Source organism: Hyperolius riggenbachi, chromosome 1 (assembly GCF_040937935.1).
Source record: "Hyperolius riggenbachi isolate aHypRig1 chromosome 1, aHypRig1.pri, whole genome shotgun sequence".
Lineage (NCBI taxonomy): Eukaryota > Metazoa > Chordata > Amphibia > Anura > Hyperoliidae > Hyperolius > Hyperolius riggenbachi.
Genome location: NC_090646.1, coordinates 339,458,567 through 339,478,936, shown reverse-complemented (window position 1 = coordinate 339,478,936; position 20,370 = coordinate 339,458,567). Strand labels below are relative to the sequence as shown.

At 42.6% G+C, this 20,370-nt stretch overlaps 1 protein-coding gene across 1 annotated transcript in view; it reads right to left on the bottom strand.

Moving 5' to 3' along the window:
• Positions 1-20,370, bottom strand: part of STK11 (serine/threonine kinase 11) — an 83,900-nt gene that overhangs the window by 705 nt on the left and 62,825 nt on the right. The window contains exons 7-9 of the mRNA XM_068233988.1: positions 19,944-20,001; positions 14,105-14,292; positions 11,587-11,789 (exon numbers count right to left, since the gene is read on the bottom strand). Coding sequence (XP_068090089.1) covers positions 11,608-11,789; positions 14,105-14,292; positions 19,944-20,001 — 428 coding nt within the window. The 3' untranslated portion in view covers positions 11,587-11,607. The remainder of the gene's footprint in view (positions 1-11,586; positions 11,790-14,104; positions 14,293-19,943; positions 20,002-20,370) is intronic.

Sequence of the window (20,370 nt, the reverse complement as noted above, 5' to 3'; positions counted from 1 at the left end):
TTCATATTAAATACCTTTCACTACTTGCTTTTAATTTGCTTTGAAAGATCAAAAGAAACATTCCCTGTGGTCTTGTGTTGTTGCACGTGTGGGCAATTGGGCCTTGTCCTGTAATAATTGCACTCCTACCAGCCTTTCCTGTTTAGAACAAAGCTGCTGAAAGGATACCTACCTATGGCTGCTTCATGTCTAACTTGAAGGTTATTTTTCTTCGAATTTGCCTTTTTTCTTATGAATATAGAATGAAGCTCAAACCAGAGTCATAAATTGTGCCAAAGCTGCTCCATTGGCCAATATTCATCTCTAATCGTGCCATATTGGTGTCTGGACTAGTGGTACCAGTCTCCAACTAACACAGAACAGCTTTTCCTGTGAGACCGATAAAACTGCAGCAGAGTCTCATCTGTGGGAAATATTTGTGCTTATTGCCCATAGCAACCAACTATATTTGTTTTATTTTCAATGCTAATGTTCAATGTGAAATGAGTTGCAGGAAAATAGTTTCAGGCAGGGAACACACTTGACTTTTTTCGTGCGCGTTTTCTGCACAGAAAGAACGCATGTTAAAGAGACACTGAAGCGGAAAAAAAAAACGATGATATTATGATATATTATGATTTGTATGTGTAGTACAGCTAAGAAATAAAACATTAAGATCAGATACAGTCTAATTGTTTCCAGTACAGGAAGAGTTAAGAAACTCCAGTTATCTCTATACAAAAAAAGCCATTATCTCTACGACTTTCAAAGTCGTGGAGAGGGCTGTTTTCTGACTTTTATTACCTCAACTGTTAGTTAACTATTTACTTTTCCTCTGGCAGAGGAGAGGTCATTAGTTCACAGACTGCTCTGAAAGAATCATTTTGAATGCTGAGTGTTGTGTAATCTGCACATATTAGAGAATGATGCAATGTTAGAAAAAACACTATATACCTGAAAATAAAAATATGAGAATATTTTCTTTGCTGCTAATCTTCTAGTAATTATTCATAGTACACAACCAATTCATTAGATCATATATATTTTTTTCGCTTCAGTGTCTCTTTAATCAATGGGCTTGTTCACACTTAAAGGGAACCTTAACTGAGAGGGATATGGATATTTCCTGTTAAACAATACCAGTTGCCTGGCAGTCCAGCTGATCTCTGTGACTGCAATAGTGGCTGAATCACACCCTGGAACAAGCATGCAGCTAATCCAGTCTGACTTCAGTCAGAGCACCTGATCTGCATGCTTGTTCAGGGGCTGTGGCTAAAAGTATTAGAGACACAGGATCAGCAGGCGATTCAGGCAACTGGTATTATTTTAAAAGGAAAAATCCATATCCTTCTCAGTTTAGGTTCCCTTTAATATGTTTTTTACGTGCAAAAAAAACCCTGACATTCTGCACATTTTGTCAGTTTTCAATATCAATTACATCAGCTCCTGTGAAATGTTTTCCCGCATAGAAACACACTTTTTGTGCAGAAAACGCGCACAGAAAACTGAAAGACAAGTGTGTTCCCTGCCTCAAGGGAACCAACAATCTCTCATGTACTAAGAAAACAGAACAGAGCTTAGTTTTGTGTAGGAGCTTTTTGATTGGCTGGTGTAAAAAAGATAAATAAATACTATAGCATCTGTAAGTGCCCATTTCCACTATGTAGTGATGCGAGAGCAGCTACCTGGCCACATCGCATCACTTCAGCATTGGTAGATGCGGAAGTGTATGAAGGGGACGGCGGGGCAGATGCGGCTGTGCAAGAATCACTGCTCCGAACGCAATGGAAATTGTTCCATTGCCATGCATTGGTTTAAAGAGAATCTGTATTGTTAAAATCACACAAAAGTAAACATACCAGTGTGTTAGGGGACATCTCCTATTCCCCTCTGTCACAATTTCACCGCTCCCCGCCGCATTAAAAGTGGTTTAAAACAGTTTTAAAAAGTTTGTTTATAAACAAACAAAATGGCCACCAAAACAGGAAGTAGGTTGATGTACAGCATGTCCACACATAGAAAATACATCCATACACAAGCAGGCTGTATACAGCCTTCCTTTTGAATCTCAAGAGATCATTTGTGTGTTTCTTTCCCCCCTGAGGGAGGAGTGCATAGCAGAACCACAACACTGAAGAACTTGGCAGCCTTCCAGACACAGGCTGACAAGTCTGACAAGAGAGAGATAAGTTGATTTATTACAGAGACTGTGATAGTACAAAGTGCTGCAGTAAGCCAGAACACATTAGAATAGCTTTTGGAACTTGTAGGATGATAAAAAACAGGATGCAATTTTTGTTACGGAGTCTCTTTAAGGACACCCGCGGTGCGATGCGGCCGCATGTAATTGAAACGGGCCCATATGGGGGCATCCTGAAACCAAACAGGCCCACTGCGGGTGTCCTGAAACCAATGCACGGCAATGGAACAGTTTTTATTGCATGCATATCGATCCAAGAATCTTGCGCACAGCCGCATCCGCCCACCTTCCCCTCCATACACTTCTACATCTCCCAATCCGGAAGTGATACGATGAGACAAGGTAGTCACTAGGACAATGGAAATGGGCCCTAACTGCAAAAGCCTATTTCACAAAAAACTAACGCACACAAACATGAGCACAGTGATTGCTAAGCTATTAGATGCAATTTTCAGATCTGTGTCCGGGCGTGGTTTTTAAGGGACAAGCACATCTGAAGCTACAGTATAAACTACAAAAATGCATACACTTCTCCGTGACATCAAATGATCATTTAATCGATCATTCCAGATGCAACTGATCAATCATTTGAACAGTTGCTGAGGAGATGGCTATGTGCTGGCAGTAATGGAAGATGAAAATACTATCCAAAGTCATTAGATCTCATTTTACATTTACCGTATGTGTTCTAGAATGTCAGATCAGACATTAATTAGCCGTAGCAAGTATTGGCAGATTAGGAAAATGCATATGAATGGTATGGTTTATAATTTAAAAATATGTAGAAAACAAGATTGTGGGACAAAGGAGAAAATGAAAGATACACTTTATGGAGCAATAACTAAGCTACAAAAACAAGGAAAAATCATATAAAAGAGAAATGAATGCACGGAGAGTTGGGGAAGAATCAACATCACAGAGGACCTGCTGTCATTGGCAAAGGCTATGACTCATTCACTACAGGATGTGAATGAAGACACCTTTATTCAGAGCTCATTATCTCTGCTGATGCCTCTCCATTCCCCCTGCCGCCCACATGCAGTTTCTGTCTTCAGGCACATGATCAGAACCTCCCGCACATCATTAATCTTTTCTCTGGAGCAGAAAATAAGGTGCCATACTCGACTACTATATATAAGCTCTGGGTTAAAGCCTAACTAAAGGCCAAAAGTAAACACGGGCAGTAAAGTTAGGGCTAGTGCTGCCTAGCACAGTACTGCCATGTATGTCTTGCTTCTCTTCACTACTATTTACCATAATGTAGATCATTTCAGCCTGCTCCACTCCCAGGTGCCTCTATACGTTGCAGCTCTGATCACAGCTCCTCTACTGTTTCTGGGAGGCGATAGCGCTCACCCAGAATTCCACTTATGCTAGGTGACCCATTGAAATACCAGCTATTTTTCTACTAAGGCATCTCCACTGAGATTATCAAATGTTAAACTACTGAGTGGTGAGAAATCGCCACTTGTAGGTCTTAACAGATAACAATAACAATAATATTTATATAGCGCTTTTCTCCCTGGGGACTCAAAGATGACACTAAAAAGGATACTGAGAGGTTTGTTCATTGGAGGTTGTATGGACTGTGTTGAATGCCTCATCCACAACTTTAATATAAGCAGAATAGCCTGTAGTTAAGTAAAAAAATCAATGTGGGCCCCCTTTTAGCCATCCCAACTGTGTTTAAATATACCAATGTAATCTAATGCCAAATAACAGCAGACAATATCTGCCCTGGAAGATCACTGAAAATTGAGTTACAAGGTAACTAACCCTTGATATTCCCAGTAATCATCTAGAACAGGTTTTGTGAGGTGATAAGCAAAACATCTCTAGTACTTTTGTTCTAAAGGTTTGGTCTTGGGCTGTCAAGAGATTTATCCTATAATGCCAGATCATCATATGGCTACTCAAAAAAGTGGCATATTTATAGATGTGTCCTTGGGATGTTTAAAGTGGACCCGAACCCTTGCACAGGACACAAGAAAAACATGACAGAAATGCACCCTGTATGCATTTAAAGAGTTTAGCCTGTGTAATTCCCCCTCATTTGTGTATAATCTCTAGTTGTAATTTGATCCCTCCACTGTGTCACATGACTGCCTATGGCAGATAAGCAGACAAGGCTATTGGAAAGCACAGGCTGTAAACAATATGTCTGCTTCCATGAATCAGGAAGTAAAAACTGTGCAATTTATTTTAGGATTTGTATCAGCTGTAACAAAGAAATGTTTTTTGTTTAAAGGTTAAAGGGGCACTATGGCGAAAACTTTAAAATATGTGCAAACAGACAAATAAGAAGTACATTATTTCCAGAGTAAAATGAGCCATAAATTACTTTTCTCCTACGTTGCTGTCACTTACAGTAGGTAGTAGAAAACTGACAGAATGGACTAGTCCATCTCTTCATAGGGGATCATCAGCAAGGCTTTTATTCTTTATAAAGATATTCCCCAAAAAGGATTTAAACAATGATGATGGCCAGCTTCCCTGCTTGCGCACAGTTTTTTGGCAGTTGGACAGAGCAACTGCCATGCACTAAGTGCTTTTGAAAATAAATAAATCCATGAGAATCCCCATGAAGAGATGGACTAGTCCAAAACCTGTCATTTCTCTCAGATTTCTACTACCTACTGTAAGTGACAGCAACATAGGAAAAAAGTAATTTATGGCTCAATTTACTCTGGAAAAAACATACTTCTTATTTGTATGTTTACAAATATTTTAAATTTTTTCGCCATAGTGCCCCTTTAATATGCTGCTGTGCATCTTTTAGAGCAGAGAGGAGAGAATTTTGTACAAAGATCACCCGACTCCGACGTTTATAAAACCACGACTCCAACTCCGGCCCAAAATTGCCCCGACTAAGACTCCATAGCCCTGTCCAGAAGACCACATCCAGCAACAGTAAAATCTTAATTCTTGACCTGAGCCACAAATAATGGCAGAGTAATAACCTGTGATCTGTTAAAGTTTGTTTAGGTCAATTCTGTAATTCATGTCTTAGGGCGCAATTAAGGTCCACAAATCAAAGCCTGAAAATAAATAATCCTTCTGAGTATTGTAACTGCTATCAGTGGAACCGTTTTTAATGTAAGCGGTGTAAGAGGGAAGTCTCTAAAGCGATAGATCACTTAAACTGAAAATAATTTTTGAAATTTAATTTTAAGAATTATTTTCCATTTGCAGAATTTCAAAAACCGAAATCACTTATCTGCAAGCCCAGAACCTTTACTTTCTTTGTGGAGTACAAACATCAAAGATATTTCCCATCTTGCTGCATAATTAATGAGCTGCACACAGTAGGAGCTTTTTTGTTTCCTCATATAGACTAATCCATTGACTAGAGGCAAACTTGGACACTCCCACGTCAGAATCTCTGTTGATAACTGTGCTCATTAACACAGTTTTGATGTACACACACACACACACACACACACACACACACACACACACACACACACACACACACACACACACACACACACACACACCTTAAAATGTATTGTGCTGTACTAAGGGGACTGGCTTTTCTCTCAGCAAATGTCGAGTTTAGAAACAAGATTCCTAAGGCCCCGTTTACACTTAATCAGTTGGTATGCATTTTTTTCTTCTCCATAGCAATGCATTATGAAAAAGATTTCAGTTAAAAAGCGTTAAAGAGAACCTGTACTGAGTAAAAATATTTAAAATAAACACGAGGTAACTTCAAATGAACATTGCATAGTTACCTTGCCATCAGTTCCTCTCAGAAGCTCACCATTTTCTTCTGATAATTATCCCTTCCAGTTCTGACAATATTTTGTCAGATCTGAAATATCAGTTGCTGTCAGTAAAATATCAGTTGCTGTCAGTTATAGCTGAGAGGAAAACTGATGTACCAGGTAATGTCCATGTTTCCCTATGGCTCAAGTGGGCGATGTTACAGTTTAACTGTGCGCTGACCAGAAAGCTGTTATGGGTAATGGCCATTTTCAAAATGGAGGACGGAAAATTCCCTTGATCACAGTGAACAAACAGGATGCAGGACAGGAGAAAGACACTGAGGAGTAGACTACATGGAAGGTAAGTATGACTTGTGTATGCTTATTTTGACTTTTAATTTTCAGTACAGGTTTTCTTTAAGTGTAAAAGTTGCCATAGGAAAACATGGGCATAACTATGAAAATCAGTTGTCCTTTCAGTTATAACAGAGAGCAACTGATTAAAGAGACTCTGAAGTGATTTTAAATTCCCTTTTTTTTAACTTGTAGTTATGCTCATCACTATAACCCCTGCTAAAACACCGCTATCCCGCGGCAAAACGAGGGGTTAATACCCCCAAATCCCCTCTCCAGTGACCGGGGAGCGCTTCCTGCTTGAGGCAGAGCTAATGGCTGTAGGTCTGCCTCTCACCGCGTCAATCCTGGCTGATCGCTGCCTCTCCCCGCCCCTCTCAATCTGCCTTCACAGAGAGGGGCAGGGAGAGGCGGAGATCCGCTGGCAGATTGACGCGCATGGAGGCAGAGCTGCGGCTCACAGCTCTGCCTCCATGAGCAGCAAAATCCACGACTAAAAGTCATGGATTTTGCAGGGGGGGGGGGGGGAATTTGGGGGGTATTAACCCCTCGTTTTGCCGCGGGATAGCGGCGCTTTAGCAGGGGTTATAGTGATGAACATAACTACAAGTTAAAAAAGGGAGTTTAGACTCACTTCAGTGTTTATTTAAGTGTAAATGGGGCCTAACAGGCTTGTAAAACTCAAGGACAGGTCTCATGGAAAGCATTAGTTTATTTCTATGCTAAGTCATAGCAAGAGATTTAAAGAATCTGAATACTAGCAGGCCACTGCATTAAAGAGAATCTGTATTGTTAAAATCGCACAAAAGTAAACATACCAGTGCGTTAGGGGACATCTCCTATTACCCTCTGTCACAATTTCGCCGCTCCTCGCCGCATTAAAAGTGGTTAAAAACAGTTTTAAAAAGTTTGTTTATAAACAAACAAAATGGCCACCAAAACAGGAAGTAGGTTGCTGTACAGTATGTCCACACATAGAAAATACATTCATACACAAGCAGGCTGTATACACCCTTCCTTTTGAATCTCAAGAGATCATTTGTGTGTTTCTTTCCCCCTGCAGCTATCTTCCACTGAAGTATCAGGCTGTTTCTTCCTGCAGAGTGCAGACAGCTCTGCCTGTATGTAATTCCTCAGTATGTGAAAGCCCAGCCAGCTCAGAGGAGGATTTATCCAGCTTGTAAAAGATAATAGAGCAGAGAGAAGCTGCACTAATCTAAATAATACACAGGCAGTGTGCAGAGAGGGGCCTGGAGGGGGGAGATGCATCACAGAACCACAACACTGAAGAACTTGGCAGCCTTCCAGACACAGGCTGACAAGTCTGACAAGAGAGAGATAAGTTGATTTATTACAGAGATGGTGATAGTAGAACGTGCTGCAGTAAGCCAGAACACATTAGAATAGCTTTTGGAACTGGTAGGATGATAAAAAACAGGATGCAATTTTTGTTACGGAGTCTCTTTAAGGCATACCTGAAACTGAACGGGTCACCACCTTCACCTAAAGGGTGCTAAATGCTCTGCCTTCCTCCACTCCACCCTAGAGGAACTATGTAGCAGGAAATGAAAAGATCAGGAAGGGAGATCTTTCCAACCACAATTGGAGACTCTTCTAGTACATGGAGTAAATTCTCCATGTGTATTTTGTGGCTAGCGAGGAAAGAGACTACTGTATACTGTACTGCCTCAAAAGCGTACTCGGGGTCTAGGCTGCCAGGTTCAATATGACTAAATCTTAAAATTCTAGTTCCCCCATGAGTCAGCAGGGGTAGTCTTGTAAGAGTTCAAGGGTCTTTGCTCATCAGATAGTTTAGGATGCATACCATCTACTTTTCAGTTACACTGGGGCAGGACAAAAGGACAATTATTAAAGGATATATGAGGGATAAGAAGCAGCTTTACTTACCCGGGGCTTCTTCTAGCCTCTAGAAGTCTGTGTCCCTTGCCGCAGTTCTGCGATCATCCAGTCTTCTGCTTTCTCCTCCATAGCGGTAGTTGACCTTGCGCCTTCTGTGCATGCACTGGGAGCATTCTGCGCAGGTACACGCTCCCACCACCAGCTATGGAGGGGACAGCAGAGGACTGGACGACAGCGGAACTGAAGCAAGGGACACCGATTTCTAGGGTCGAGAAGAAGCCTCAGGTAAGTAAAGCTGCATTCCTTTCTTTCTCATGTATCCTTTAAGGTATTCCCTTCCCTAGTGGGATATGGCCGAGAGGGCTAAAGCACACACTGTGGGAAACTGCCAGGGCTGGGCCAGAACATGTATTGCTATGGGGTTTCCCTTGGAAATGAGAAAGAAAGAGGTTGAAAGATTTGTGTCTGCATGGTAGCCATATGATGTACAAATAAGACTTCCAAGTGCCTTGTGATCTGAAGGAAAATTGATGTATTTTAATCTAAATTGAACACCATCCTGCTCACCCTCACATTCCAAAGCCATTTCTTTTAATGAAAGATGCACCTTTTAATGAAAGATACTTATCTCCAACTAGGACATATGCTCTGTCACATTCCTCTAGAGGCCCAGCTATCTCACCCATGCTTGGTTGTTCATGTAGGTCACAGCTGTGTTTTTTTGAATAGACCTACAAGTGGTAACCTAATACCCGAATGGCTGCCACTAACAAAGTCAGACTAACTGTTTACTCATCAAGGAGAAACTCCTCTCTACAGACGTCAACATTGCCCAAAAGAGTACATGATTTACCAGTGTCCCCATCCCATGCTGCAAGTGTGCATTTTTAGGACACAACTTACTGAATTTCTTCACAGGTAGGTTTCCTTTTTATAAATACTCTTATTCTACTCACCAATCAAAGGTTATTCTTAATCAGAGTTCTGCTTTCAACACAATCTTCCAAGGATTGTGTATCTTTTTCCCTAGCGTTAAGAAGCAAAGACTGTAAAGGACTCGTGAGCTAAGTCCCGGATGCAGCTACGATGCTATGCTGCAGATGGCATAAGACCCAATACCTTCATAACTACCATAAAATAAGGTAGTTATGGTTTAACATGTTTACCTTTAGATGCAGAGCAAACAGTAGCAAATGTTCAGCTGGGACAGATTGAGCTCTGGAAGATCTAGAAAGCCATAGTGCAAGGGTATCAAACTGAAATACACAGTGGGCCAAAATTGAAAACTAGGACCAAGTCATGTGTCAACCTTGATTTCTAATGACCCCCTCCCTCCATAATGCACTTCCCTGGTTTCTAACAGGCATCCCTCCCCTATATAGTTCCCTGGCGTCTAGTGGTCCGTCCTCCCTCAGTTTTCTGGTGTCTACTAACGACCATTTGGCTTTACTGGTGGTATAGAGATCTCTCCCCCATATAGCAAATTAGGTGGTCTAGCGGTACGCCCCCTGTTCTGTGCTCCCTCAGCCCCAGTTGAGGATGGATGAACATCATTGGAGCCCTGAGGAGGCGAGAATCACAACTAACAACGCGCCACTACTCTGCATATACTGGGGCTGGGGGAGGATAAAGAGATAAGTCAGCCATTTAAAATTACCCCCACGAGCCAAATATAATGACTGTTTAGGCCATCTGTTTCAGATGACTACTCAGCACTCCTTTTGATTCTGTAAAGAGAAGCAGACTGTCCAGATATTGAAAAATTTGAATTGATCTGCGCATGAACGTTCTGCTTTTCAGGTGAATGAGGACCTCTCCCAAAACTTTACAGTGTACCAGAGACGATCCAAAATAAAAGTTTTATACATACCTGGGGCTTCCTACAGCCCCATGTGCATGGATCGCTCAAACACACCCATCCTCAGCCTTCAGCATCGCCGGTATGGGGTCTAGTAACTTCGGCCAGTCTGTGCAAGAGAAGTGCGCTCTCTACGTATCTCTCCAGCGGCTGCCTAAGATCTAAACTCAGAACATCCTCTCTGCTCTAAAAGATCAGGCACAGCATAATAACCTTTAGGGACCAAATATCATAATTTATGGAATTTCCTAAAAACACCCGAAGTTTTAACTGAATTGACTTTGCAGGGAGCACAGAAAGGGTTTAGCCTCAGTCTTTTCCTATACAGGCAGAGCCAAGGGTCGCTCTCATTTACAGCTACTGATCAGGCCAATTACACTCTCGATTAGTTAAACAGACAGATAGCTCAGTCCAGGGGATGTCTACAGCATTTATATGTGGAATGAAAACTTTTTATTGTGTGCTGTGCAGGAGTGCTTTAAGAGTGGCGAGGATATGACTCTTCCTTTATCCCAAGCCTATATCACAAGTATGTTAGGGATTGAGAAAAGGGCTGTGGAAGTTCTCGCCTCCCTTAAACATTTAAAAAAAATATTTTATGGTGGTGGCCATTTCGGCCTTAAAAGTGTTTTACACAACATATGCATTGGCATTCAGCTCTTAAGACATCAATTTAGAAATGCATGGATGCCAAAAACTTGCTGCTAGCTTTAATAAAACAAAAAGCTTCTACCAGTGTTTCATCTGGTTTAACCTAAAACCTGGGAATAAGCATACATGTGCAGCAACTAAAATATCCTGAAGCCCCCCCCCCCCCCAAAAAAAAAACCACAATGAAAAATAAGGGAGGAGGTGGCACAATAGTGCACCTTGGCCCCTGGTGGAGTAGCTTCCACTACAGAGGATCCTGCTGCCTCAGACCACAGGTTGCTATGGATCATGCACCCTGTTGAATGCTTCTCCTTACACAAGGGGGGCTCACAACGCAAACTCACAGAAATTCGTAGCTTTGTGTTTCGATCAGTATGGATGAAAAGGACACAATCCATCTAAGTACTGGACATGCAGAGGCTGAAAGCCCAGCTCAGTCATCACGTGCAATATCACTAGCATTTCTGGGGAAAGCCAAAGTTTCATCAGTTTTTCTTTTGTCCAGCTCATTTACCCGTAGTTTGTGAGAGTTTAGTCAGGAATCCTGAGAGTTGTTGTGCATGATGTGTGTATGGTTAATGTATCATCAGAGGTGCTCTCCACCATGTTTTTAAAATTGTATGAGGTATTCTGCTGTACTGTGATTTTTTGTTTTACCGTTTTGTAATTGAACTTAAGTTTATTTTGAGTCTCCCATTCACTTTTCTAGTTTTCTTGCACCAAATTTTTAGGACTTGCTCTCGCCTTGTGTTACTAGAAATGGTTCTCAAATTTGGGTTACACACAGGCTAACCTTTTGTGAGAAGTCATTTACAACAAAGATTTAATTTAACAATAGTACACTATCACTGTCTAGTCAGTAGGGATATTCAAGTGTCTCCTTCTCTAACTCAAGCATATATAAATGCAGAGAATAGAAACAAAATTAGAATCATGTTTATTTTGCATAGGTGTGTCCCAAGGTCCTTATAAAATACCTTGCAGAGAGTACTTCCAGGTCACTGTTGCTTGCAGGCGGATAGTTTGCGTATTTTGCCCCCTGATGTGCTAGCTTTGCGCTGGGATGCAGAACTGACTCTTCTCTCAGTCTTCAGTTGATTTTCTGTGCCATTCATACATAGCTGTTTGGTAAGGGCACTGCCCTGTGTTTGTGCAAACATGTCATCTTCAGGCACCTGCCCTGTGAAGGAGGAAAAAAAACAAAACACTGCTTATGAAAGTGGAAATCTTTTTGTACTGTGAATTGGATTTCAGAAGAGTAAGGTATACAAAGGCCAAGTTCTGTTTAAGGGAGAGTGGATATGGATGTTGATAATTTATCTTCCTTTTATATATGCCAAGTGGCTAGCTGTTGTACTGATCTTTTGGCTTCCACAGTTTCTGAACAACATTCCCAGAAGAAGCATTCAGCAAGGAGATCAGACATGAATCAGATAGCCTGCTGAGCATATTGGTTCTGGGTACCCCAGAAATACATCATAATGACAGCCAGATAAGTAACATTTTTTAAAAGGGAATAAAGATGGCAAACTCCATAACCCGCTCAATACAGTTTCCTTTCATACACCAGCTCCTAACCAAGGCCATTATTGTTCCTGTGTTTATACAGCACTGGCATATTGGTTTACAGAGTACACAGCACCATCCACTTCAGTTCCTGTCTACAAAGGAGCTCATAACGCAATGTCCCTACTAAAGTTATAAATACACGAAAGACAGTTTATCTTAATGTCAATCTTCCAGTTTTTGGGTTGATGGAGGAAATTGTTGAATAGGCTTTCTACCCATTTCAGTATTGTAGGCACAAAGATCTACATAAAAGGGGTTCCCAAACGGTCAAGGGTCGAGTCAACATACTTCAGGCTGTTGGGGGGCCAGAACATACATAAAATTATGTTAAAAGACATTACATTGAATCTAGGCATTGATTCCCCCAATCATCCTCGGAGGAGAACTCCCAGCAGCAGCCGTTCAGCCATGTGGCGCCCGAAGAGCATCTGTGCACCAGACATTGAAGCATACCCAGGTGACAGCCTGCAGTCCAGTTGTCACCTGATGCAGAATTGGATTGGAACCCAACAAGTTACTGCTCGCTGGCTTCTACTTTATGTGGATGGGTGGTGCCAACACTGCTATTCTATATGCGGGCCGCCGATATTTAAAGGTGCAGTGGGTCACAACTCCGTTATACATTTTGTGTGTTTGAGGGGCCAGTGAAAAAGCGTTGGGGGGCCGCATTCAGCCCGCTGGCCGTAGTTTGAGAACCATTGATCTATAACATCTGAATCATTTGTGACTTTGTATGTGCTTAGGTTCATTTAACCACCCTGGCGTTCTGATTAAATCGCCAGGGTGGCTGCGGGAGGGTTTTTTTTAAATAAAAAAAAAAATATTTCATGCAGCCAACTGAAAGTTGGCTGCATGAAAGCCCACTAGAGGGCGCTCCGGAGGCGATCTTCCGATCGCCTCCGGCGGCAAGAAATAACACGGAAGGCCGCAATGAGCGGCCCCCCGTGTTTCGCTTCCCTCGTCGCCATGGCGACGAGCGGAGTGACGTCATGGATGTCAGCCGACGTCCTGACGTCAGCCGCCTCCGATCCAGCCCTTAGCGCTGGCCGGAACTGTTTGTTCCGGCTACGCTGGGCTCGGGCGGCTGGGGGGACCCTCTTTCGCCGCTGCACGCGGCGGATCGCCGCGCTGCAGCGGTGATCAGGCAGCACACGCGGCTGGCAAAGTGCCGGCTGCGTGTGCTGCTTTTTATTTGGTGGAAATCGGCCCAGCAGGGCCTGAGCGGCAGCCTCTGGCGGTGTTGGACGAGCTGAGCTCGTCCAGACCGCTCAGCAGGTTAATATACAGCTTCATAATGGCTAAAATATTACGTTCTGTATCTCACAAGATACAGTTTTGCATAATTTCGTTCCAGTACCAGGGTTCACTTCTAGGCTTTACAGCATGCCTCTTGCTGGTTGGACAGCAGTTCAAACATTATCTCTTGTGCCTTTATTCCTGAGACTTCAGTAGCAGAAACATCTTTCGGATCCTTTAGTATCTCCCAAACCAGCAATAAATCAGGGAAAGGTTCATGCCAGGGGCCTGCACTGCACAGATCCAAGACAGCTGATGATACAAATGGGTCCCAGGTGTGCCATGTTTTATCTCCTTGCAGTTTAATTTGTCTAAAACCATACTCGGTAAAAAGCGGAGTTATGCTATAATTTTATGTTTCAAACATGTTATAAGTTGGATTTCCCCTTTAAACACATTATGAACATGGAATATGAAAACATGTGAGAGATTAAAGCTGTACTTTATATTATATTTTCCTTCACATAAGTTTTAAGAACAGCCTCTAATGCCAGTGTACATTACTGATTAGCTCCTCGAGGTAGATAAAAGAAAACAGCAAGTTCCATTTTGTTGGAAAGCTGCAGCCCTCAGCCTTGCCTGTATTTCTAAGTTCCTTGCCCTGTGAAGTCTCAGTAGAACCTGCTTTACCTGGAACTGTGAAGTCTTGTGTGTAGATGATTTCATCCTCCAAGTCACAGAGGTCCTCATCTTCACTATACCCGTGCAGATCCTCCAGGTAAGGCACAACTGTCAGACTCCTCCAGCGGTCCTTGGTTTCTGAGCTAGGGGGAATGGGCACAGGAGGGTCCATTTGTGGATGCTTCTGTCGGAACCAGCTGCAATTAAAATATGAAAAATTCACTAGGCTTCGGACATTGCATTAATGGGTACAATTGCAAAAAAGGATTGGGGCAGGCTAGCTAGCCACGCTCTGTACATGAGGATCACTTGCCAACTACTTTACCTTCTCAATGGCCCACAGGTGTTGCATTATACTTTTAATTCAGCTGTATCACTGCTTTTTCTAATTTTTTTTTTTTTTTTTTTGCATACATGCAGTGTACTTTTTTACTGACCAAAATAGTTTTTAATATCTGTCAAATAGAGAGTGAATGTGGATCATGAGATTTCCCCTTGCCTAGCTATTTTTATGCTCTTTTGGCTTCAGCAGTGTTTGAGCAACAAGACTAATATGAACATGCAGCCGGGGAGGCCTATTCACACCATGTATTGTTTCAGATATACACTTATACCACTGCTCTGCTCTTTACAAGCTGACTGCATCTTTCTAACTGCAAGCATGGTGATGTATATCTATACATATAGCCACAAAGAAATGATGTTGACAACAGCAGTAGCTGTGAAATATTGGAATGCCCTGCTCCTGAGAGATGGACAAAAATTCCCATTTCTTATTTCTGGTTCTCTTCCCTCTGATGGAGTGTAGCGCAGAGAGGGGTGACCCAGTTGCTGTGGCAACCAGCTGAGGATGTAAAGGAGGGGGGATGCTGCTGTTACTCTGCACATCTTTCTGCGCTCAGCAGATGAGTCACACAGTGTCTTCTAAGCACAAAGGGGGGAGAATAATTGAGGGAGGGTGAAAGTTTCAGCACGTAGAGGTGTAGGTAGAGATGCAGGAAAAAGGAGATGGAGAGAGCAAAACCAAGTACATGAGAATGCAGTATATATTTAACTCATAATGTGAATGCACAGGAACTGAAGTAGAGAGGAGAATTCCCTTTTATAAAATGCAAGGTGTCAGGCTGATCTTTTGGCTTCAGCAGTGTCTGAGAAACAAGCATGCAGCTAGGGGATAACAAGTGAGTCCAATAACCTGCTGTGCATACTGGTTCTGAACTCAGAATGTATTAGAGGCAGCAGATAATGATCGCTATTTTTCTAATAGGGAATGCATAAATAAGTGGTTAATCGCACTGCTCTGCATGGATGACAAGCCCTTATAGATGGATGCCTATATATATATATATATTTCTCACTATAGGTTTCCTTACAGTTCATTACCAAAGCCATGAATGAACTCTCAAAACGCTTGGATAGGTGGCTGGAGAGAGGACCTTTTATTTCCTGTATTTATACAATATTAGCATATTACTCAGACATTGATTGAAAAGAATTAAAGTCACCTGGGCATAAAAATCTAGGTGCTCATTAATAAACCCACTACAGTACAGTTATCAGGGAGGTGCACTAGTGTTAGAAGATAATCTGTACATATCACAGCAAGTATGCTGTAACAATAGACATTCTTTTCACTGTGGGCCCATTCACACTCAAAAGCGCAAAACTGTTGCCCTTTGCGCAAGTGATTTTACCACGATTAGCGCAATAAAATCACTGTACACTTCCGCGATTCAGAGCGATCGCGATCAGCGCGTTACTAAGCACTGTACTGCAATCGCCGCAGAATCGCTGCAAAATGCTGCAGGTAACACATTTTGGGATTGGCGCTAATCGATAATCCCCCGCAATCAGCGCCAATCGCAGGAGTGAAATCACTGCCATAGGGTTAGAATAGCGCTAGTGCTTTAAAAAGTACTATCGCTTCAGCGATAGTAAGAACAGGCCCTATATGTGTGATGCAGTATTGTCCAATGCACCAGTCTGTGGTATGCAGGGTAAACACACAATGCACAGATAACAATGCTTTTGTTCTTACTACAGTAGAATCCCTTTATAGTGAACTCCAAGGGACCAGGTAAAGTAATTTACTATATCAGAAGTTTACTACACCAGAATTGGTCATACATTGTATATTGATACCGACGCATTTGCTGGGACCCGAGGACTGAGTTTACTATATCCAGAGGTTTACTATAACAAGATTGTACTGTAGTTCAGTATGTTGCACTTTGATTCCAAATCACAACTGATGATTAAAGGTGGCCATACATCAGGCGACTTGGCGGCCTATCGACCATCCGATTCGATTATTATAATAAAATTGGACGAAAATCGGTGCAGCCAAGTACATGCCCGACTGACAATGTGACCAATTTCGAACTCGAAATTGGTCGCATAGTCGATCTCGCATGCTGCAAGATGTTGGGACGACATGCTCGATCGGGTGCGTGGCAGGAACGGCGTGCAATTTTGCTACAATTGACGTTTCCCCGGCGCTGTCCCCCCTAATGATAGATGTGTGCCCCCCCAGGTACATTACCTTTCCACCCCTTCCGCTCTGCTTGTCCCCACAGACTCCAGGCGCATTCCGCTGTGCATACACTTGCGCCCCACATGGTTTCTTAGAAAGGTGCACGGGTATGACGTCAGATGTCATACACGCGACCACGTTACTAGGCAACCATCTGGCGCATGTGTATGGCGAGTGGAGTGCGCCCGGAGCCTGTGGGGACTAGCAGAGTCGGAAGAAAGGTAATGTATACATTGCACCTGGGTACCGGGGGGGACATTATCATTAGAGGGGACAGCGTAGGGGCGGTGATGCGGTTATATGCCGCGTCACAAGGCCGATTCCCAAGAGATTTCAAGCTGAAATTGATTAGGAATCTGCCTGTGATGTATGGGCAGCTGACAGATCTCCCTCTTATCAGATTTGATTAGAGAGATATTTGTCTCTTGGTCGAATCTGCCTTAAGTTTTGTGCAGTGTCCAATTAAGTGAAATGAATAGTCGGTGAGGTCATGCATCACAAACTCTGTGCATTCAACAGTGTGAACAGAACCTTTAGGGCTTGTTCACACTACAGGAGCTTTTCTGAGCGCTTTGTGAATTTAAAAGTTCTAGCTAATGCTATACTATGTGAGTGTTCACACTGGAGTGATGTGATTTTGTAAAAATCCCCCATAGCATTGCATTAGCAAGAGCTTTTCAAAATCACAAGTGCTTAAAAATCTCTTGTAGTATGAATCAGCCCTTACACTTGGTTCCCATTAGGTCCACTGCAGGACTATATCCCACAGCAGACAGCAGTGGACCAGTGGACATGCAGAACAGACCCACTCATGTTTTCTATAGTGCTGATCACACATGTTCGTTTTCATGCTGACGCTCTATCAAGTTGTTAACTGAGCCTAATCTGGGATCCACTGGACTTCCAGGATTTCAGAAATCGAAGGCATTTGCAATCCAAAATTGTGTAAGCCTGCCATTTTATCGTGATTCCCGATGCGATCACCGCATGAACCCAAGCTCCCTTCAGTTCAATCACTCTGGGATCACTCCCAAAAATCTGCAGCCCAATCGAGGAGTTCAAGCGCAGCCGTGAAACCACACTTTTAGGAATCCACTGCCAGACCACTTTGCCTATTGCTAGCAATCGGGAAACACTACTTAAATGCTGCTAGTGGGTTCCAGGCCTATGAGACTGTACGGTAAGGTTAAACATTCCAGTTCCCTAATGCATCTGACAATCTGGCTACGATCATAAAAAAATAACCATCAACCCTCCAGATGATGCCTATGTTCACCAGAAATGTGAATGTAAATACTCTTCTATGCTTCTCAAGATACTATAAATGGAGATGTAACCTTCAGCATTCTCTGACACAATGTTCCCCTTTCAACCAAATCAGTGTACTGTACCATTCTGAATAATCATGCCGATAGCCTCTACTTTCTCATATAAGCTTATATGACTTATGGCAGAGTCCACCAACCCTGTACTCAAGGCCCATCAACTGTACACGTTTTGCAGAAAACCACAAACATTCACAAGTGAGGTAATTAGTGTCTCAGCAGAGCTGATTATCTACTTGTGTGAATTTCCACAAAATATGCACTGTTGGTGGGCCATGAGCACAGGGTTGGGAACACTGACTTATGGTACTTTCATTACCCACTTCATCCACCACTACAGTATATCTGCATCTTCTGGGACAATCTAAGCCAGGAGGACATAGATATACTGTAAGTATTGTAGCTGAAGCACAGCTGTGCATGATTGGGCTTGCTACTGTGCACTGTCTGCTGCAACACTAATTGGTGAAAGGGAATATATGTTCCCTGAGCCAATAAGATTATTTTTTTTTATTAAAAATACTTTCATTTTCTCAGTTTATAGTGAAAAATACACACTGTAGCATTATTTCAAACTCCCACATCCTCCCCATGAATCGTGACAGGAATATAATTTAAGTACAGTAGCACTTTTTATTTTTAAACTGGAATTAGTAAAACTGAGAAGATGTTTTTTCCCATTAAAATGCATAGAAAACAAAATTGTTCGAGGGAAAAAAATTCCATACAATGAAAGCCTAGTTTGTCTTGAAAAAAAGATATAATTTCATTTAGGTTTCATAAGTAAAGATAAAGTTATTGCTGTCTAAATAGGGACATGGCTAAAATGTCAAAACTGCTCTGGTCTGTAAGGGGGAAACAAGGTGTGGATTCAAAGTGGTTAAGATACTGTAATAGCGTACAGACAGGCTAGTAAAGAAAAAAAAAAAAAAAACAGGCAGAAAGTTAAAGTGAATGTTTATTTTTATTTATTTATTTATTGTATTTATAAAGCGCCAACATATTACGCAGCGCTGCAGCTACCAATCTAAAAATAAAAAAGTCAGATACTCACCTAAGGAGAGGGAAGGCTCGGTCCTAATGAGCCTTCCCTCTCCTCTCCCGATGCCCGGTCCCGCGCAGGATCCCCCATAGCAGTATTCGACCAGTTCGGTCAAATACTGCTACTTCCGCAGCCGAAGGGAGCTTTCAGAAGCCTTCGGGAGCACTCGGGCTCCCGAAGATGGGCCGTTCCATACTACGCATGCGCGAGCGCCCTCTATGACGCACTCGCGCATACGTAGTATGGAGCGGCCCGTCTTCGGAAGCCCGAGTGCTCCCGAAGACCTCCGAAGTCCCTGCAGCTGCGGACGCGAACGGGGGAGCCAGCGCAGCACCGAGGGCACCGGGAGAGGAGAGGGAAGGCTCATTAGGACCGAGCCATCCCTCTCCTTAGGTGAGTATCTGACTTTTTTATTTTTAGATTGGTAACCATTGGCTTTAAAGTATGCATGATAATGAAGTTAAAGACATTAACCATGCTGTGAGCAGTGGCAGGGCTACACGGGAACCAGCTGGGGCACTGCACTGCCAACCCACGTTCTGTTCATGTAAAGGCTAAGCTCTGGGTTAGCAGCAGCTGTGGCCAATGTATTCCAACCAACAACTACCCCAACCTCCTGTGTAAAAGTGTACGAGGTTGCATGGTGTAGGACATGAAATATCTGTTGAATACACTTTACATACTGTAACAGATTACAAAGGGGCCTCACAAGCCAGCCATTGCGCCCACTTTGTGCCCACCCCCCAAAATTTGAAGCTGGAGCTACCACAGGTTGTGAGGGGCAACATAAAATGGTATGAAAGGGACTAACAGCATAATTTTCAGTTAAAAGATGTGAACACAAGTTTATATCACCCTTCTGCAGCAAATACAATTCAGTCTATGGATGCAGATAATCTATTTCCACTACAATGTCATATTTAAATGCCAGCTTCAAATCTAACTCACTTGTGACGACGAATTTGCTGTATTGAAAACCTCCTGATTGGGTCGTATTCCAACATTCCTATGTGGGAGTAAAAGACAAGGAGAAAATAAATGCATGATAGGATCAAATACCATCTGCATCAAGAAAGTACCTGAAGAAAGAGCAATGGTAATTATTTTTTTTTGCATTTATTGAATAGCAAAATATACAGCACTTTACAGCTTACATAAAACATCACCCACGGTCCCTCAGTAGGGCTCACTATCTAAAGGCGCGTACAAATGCACAAATGTTACAAGGAATGGGACTCGACATACAGACCAGTTGTTGTTATTGAGGGTACAGAGGGACAACAGTGTGGTGCACAATGGAGCAGTTTCAAACGGAAGGGGTAGGAAGAGGGGGGGGGGGGGGGAGAAATACCATTTGGGCTAGATGAACCTTTAT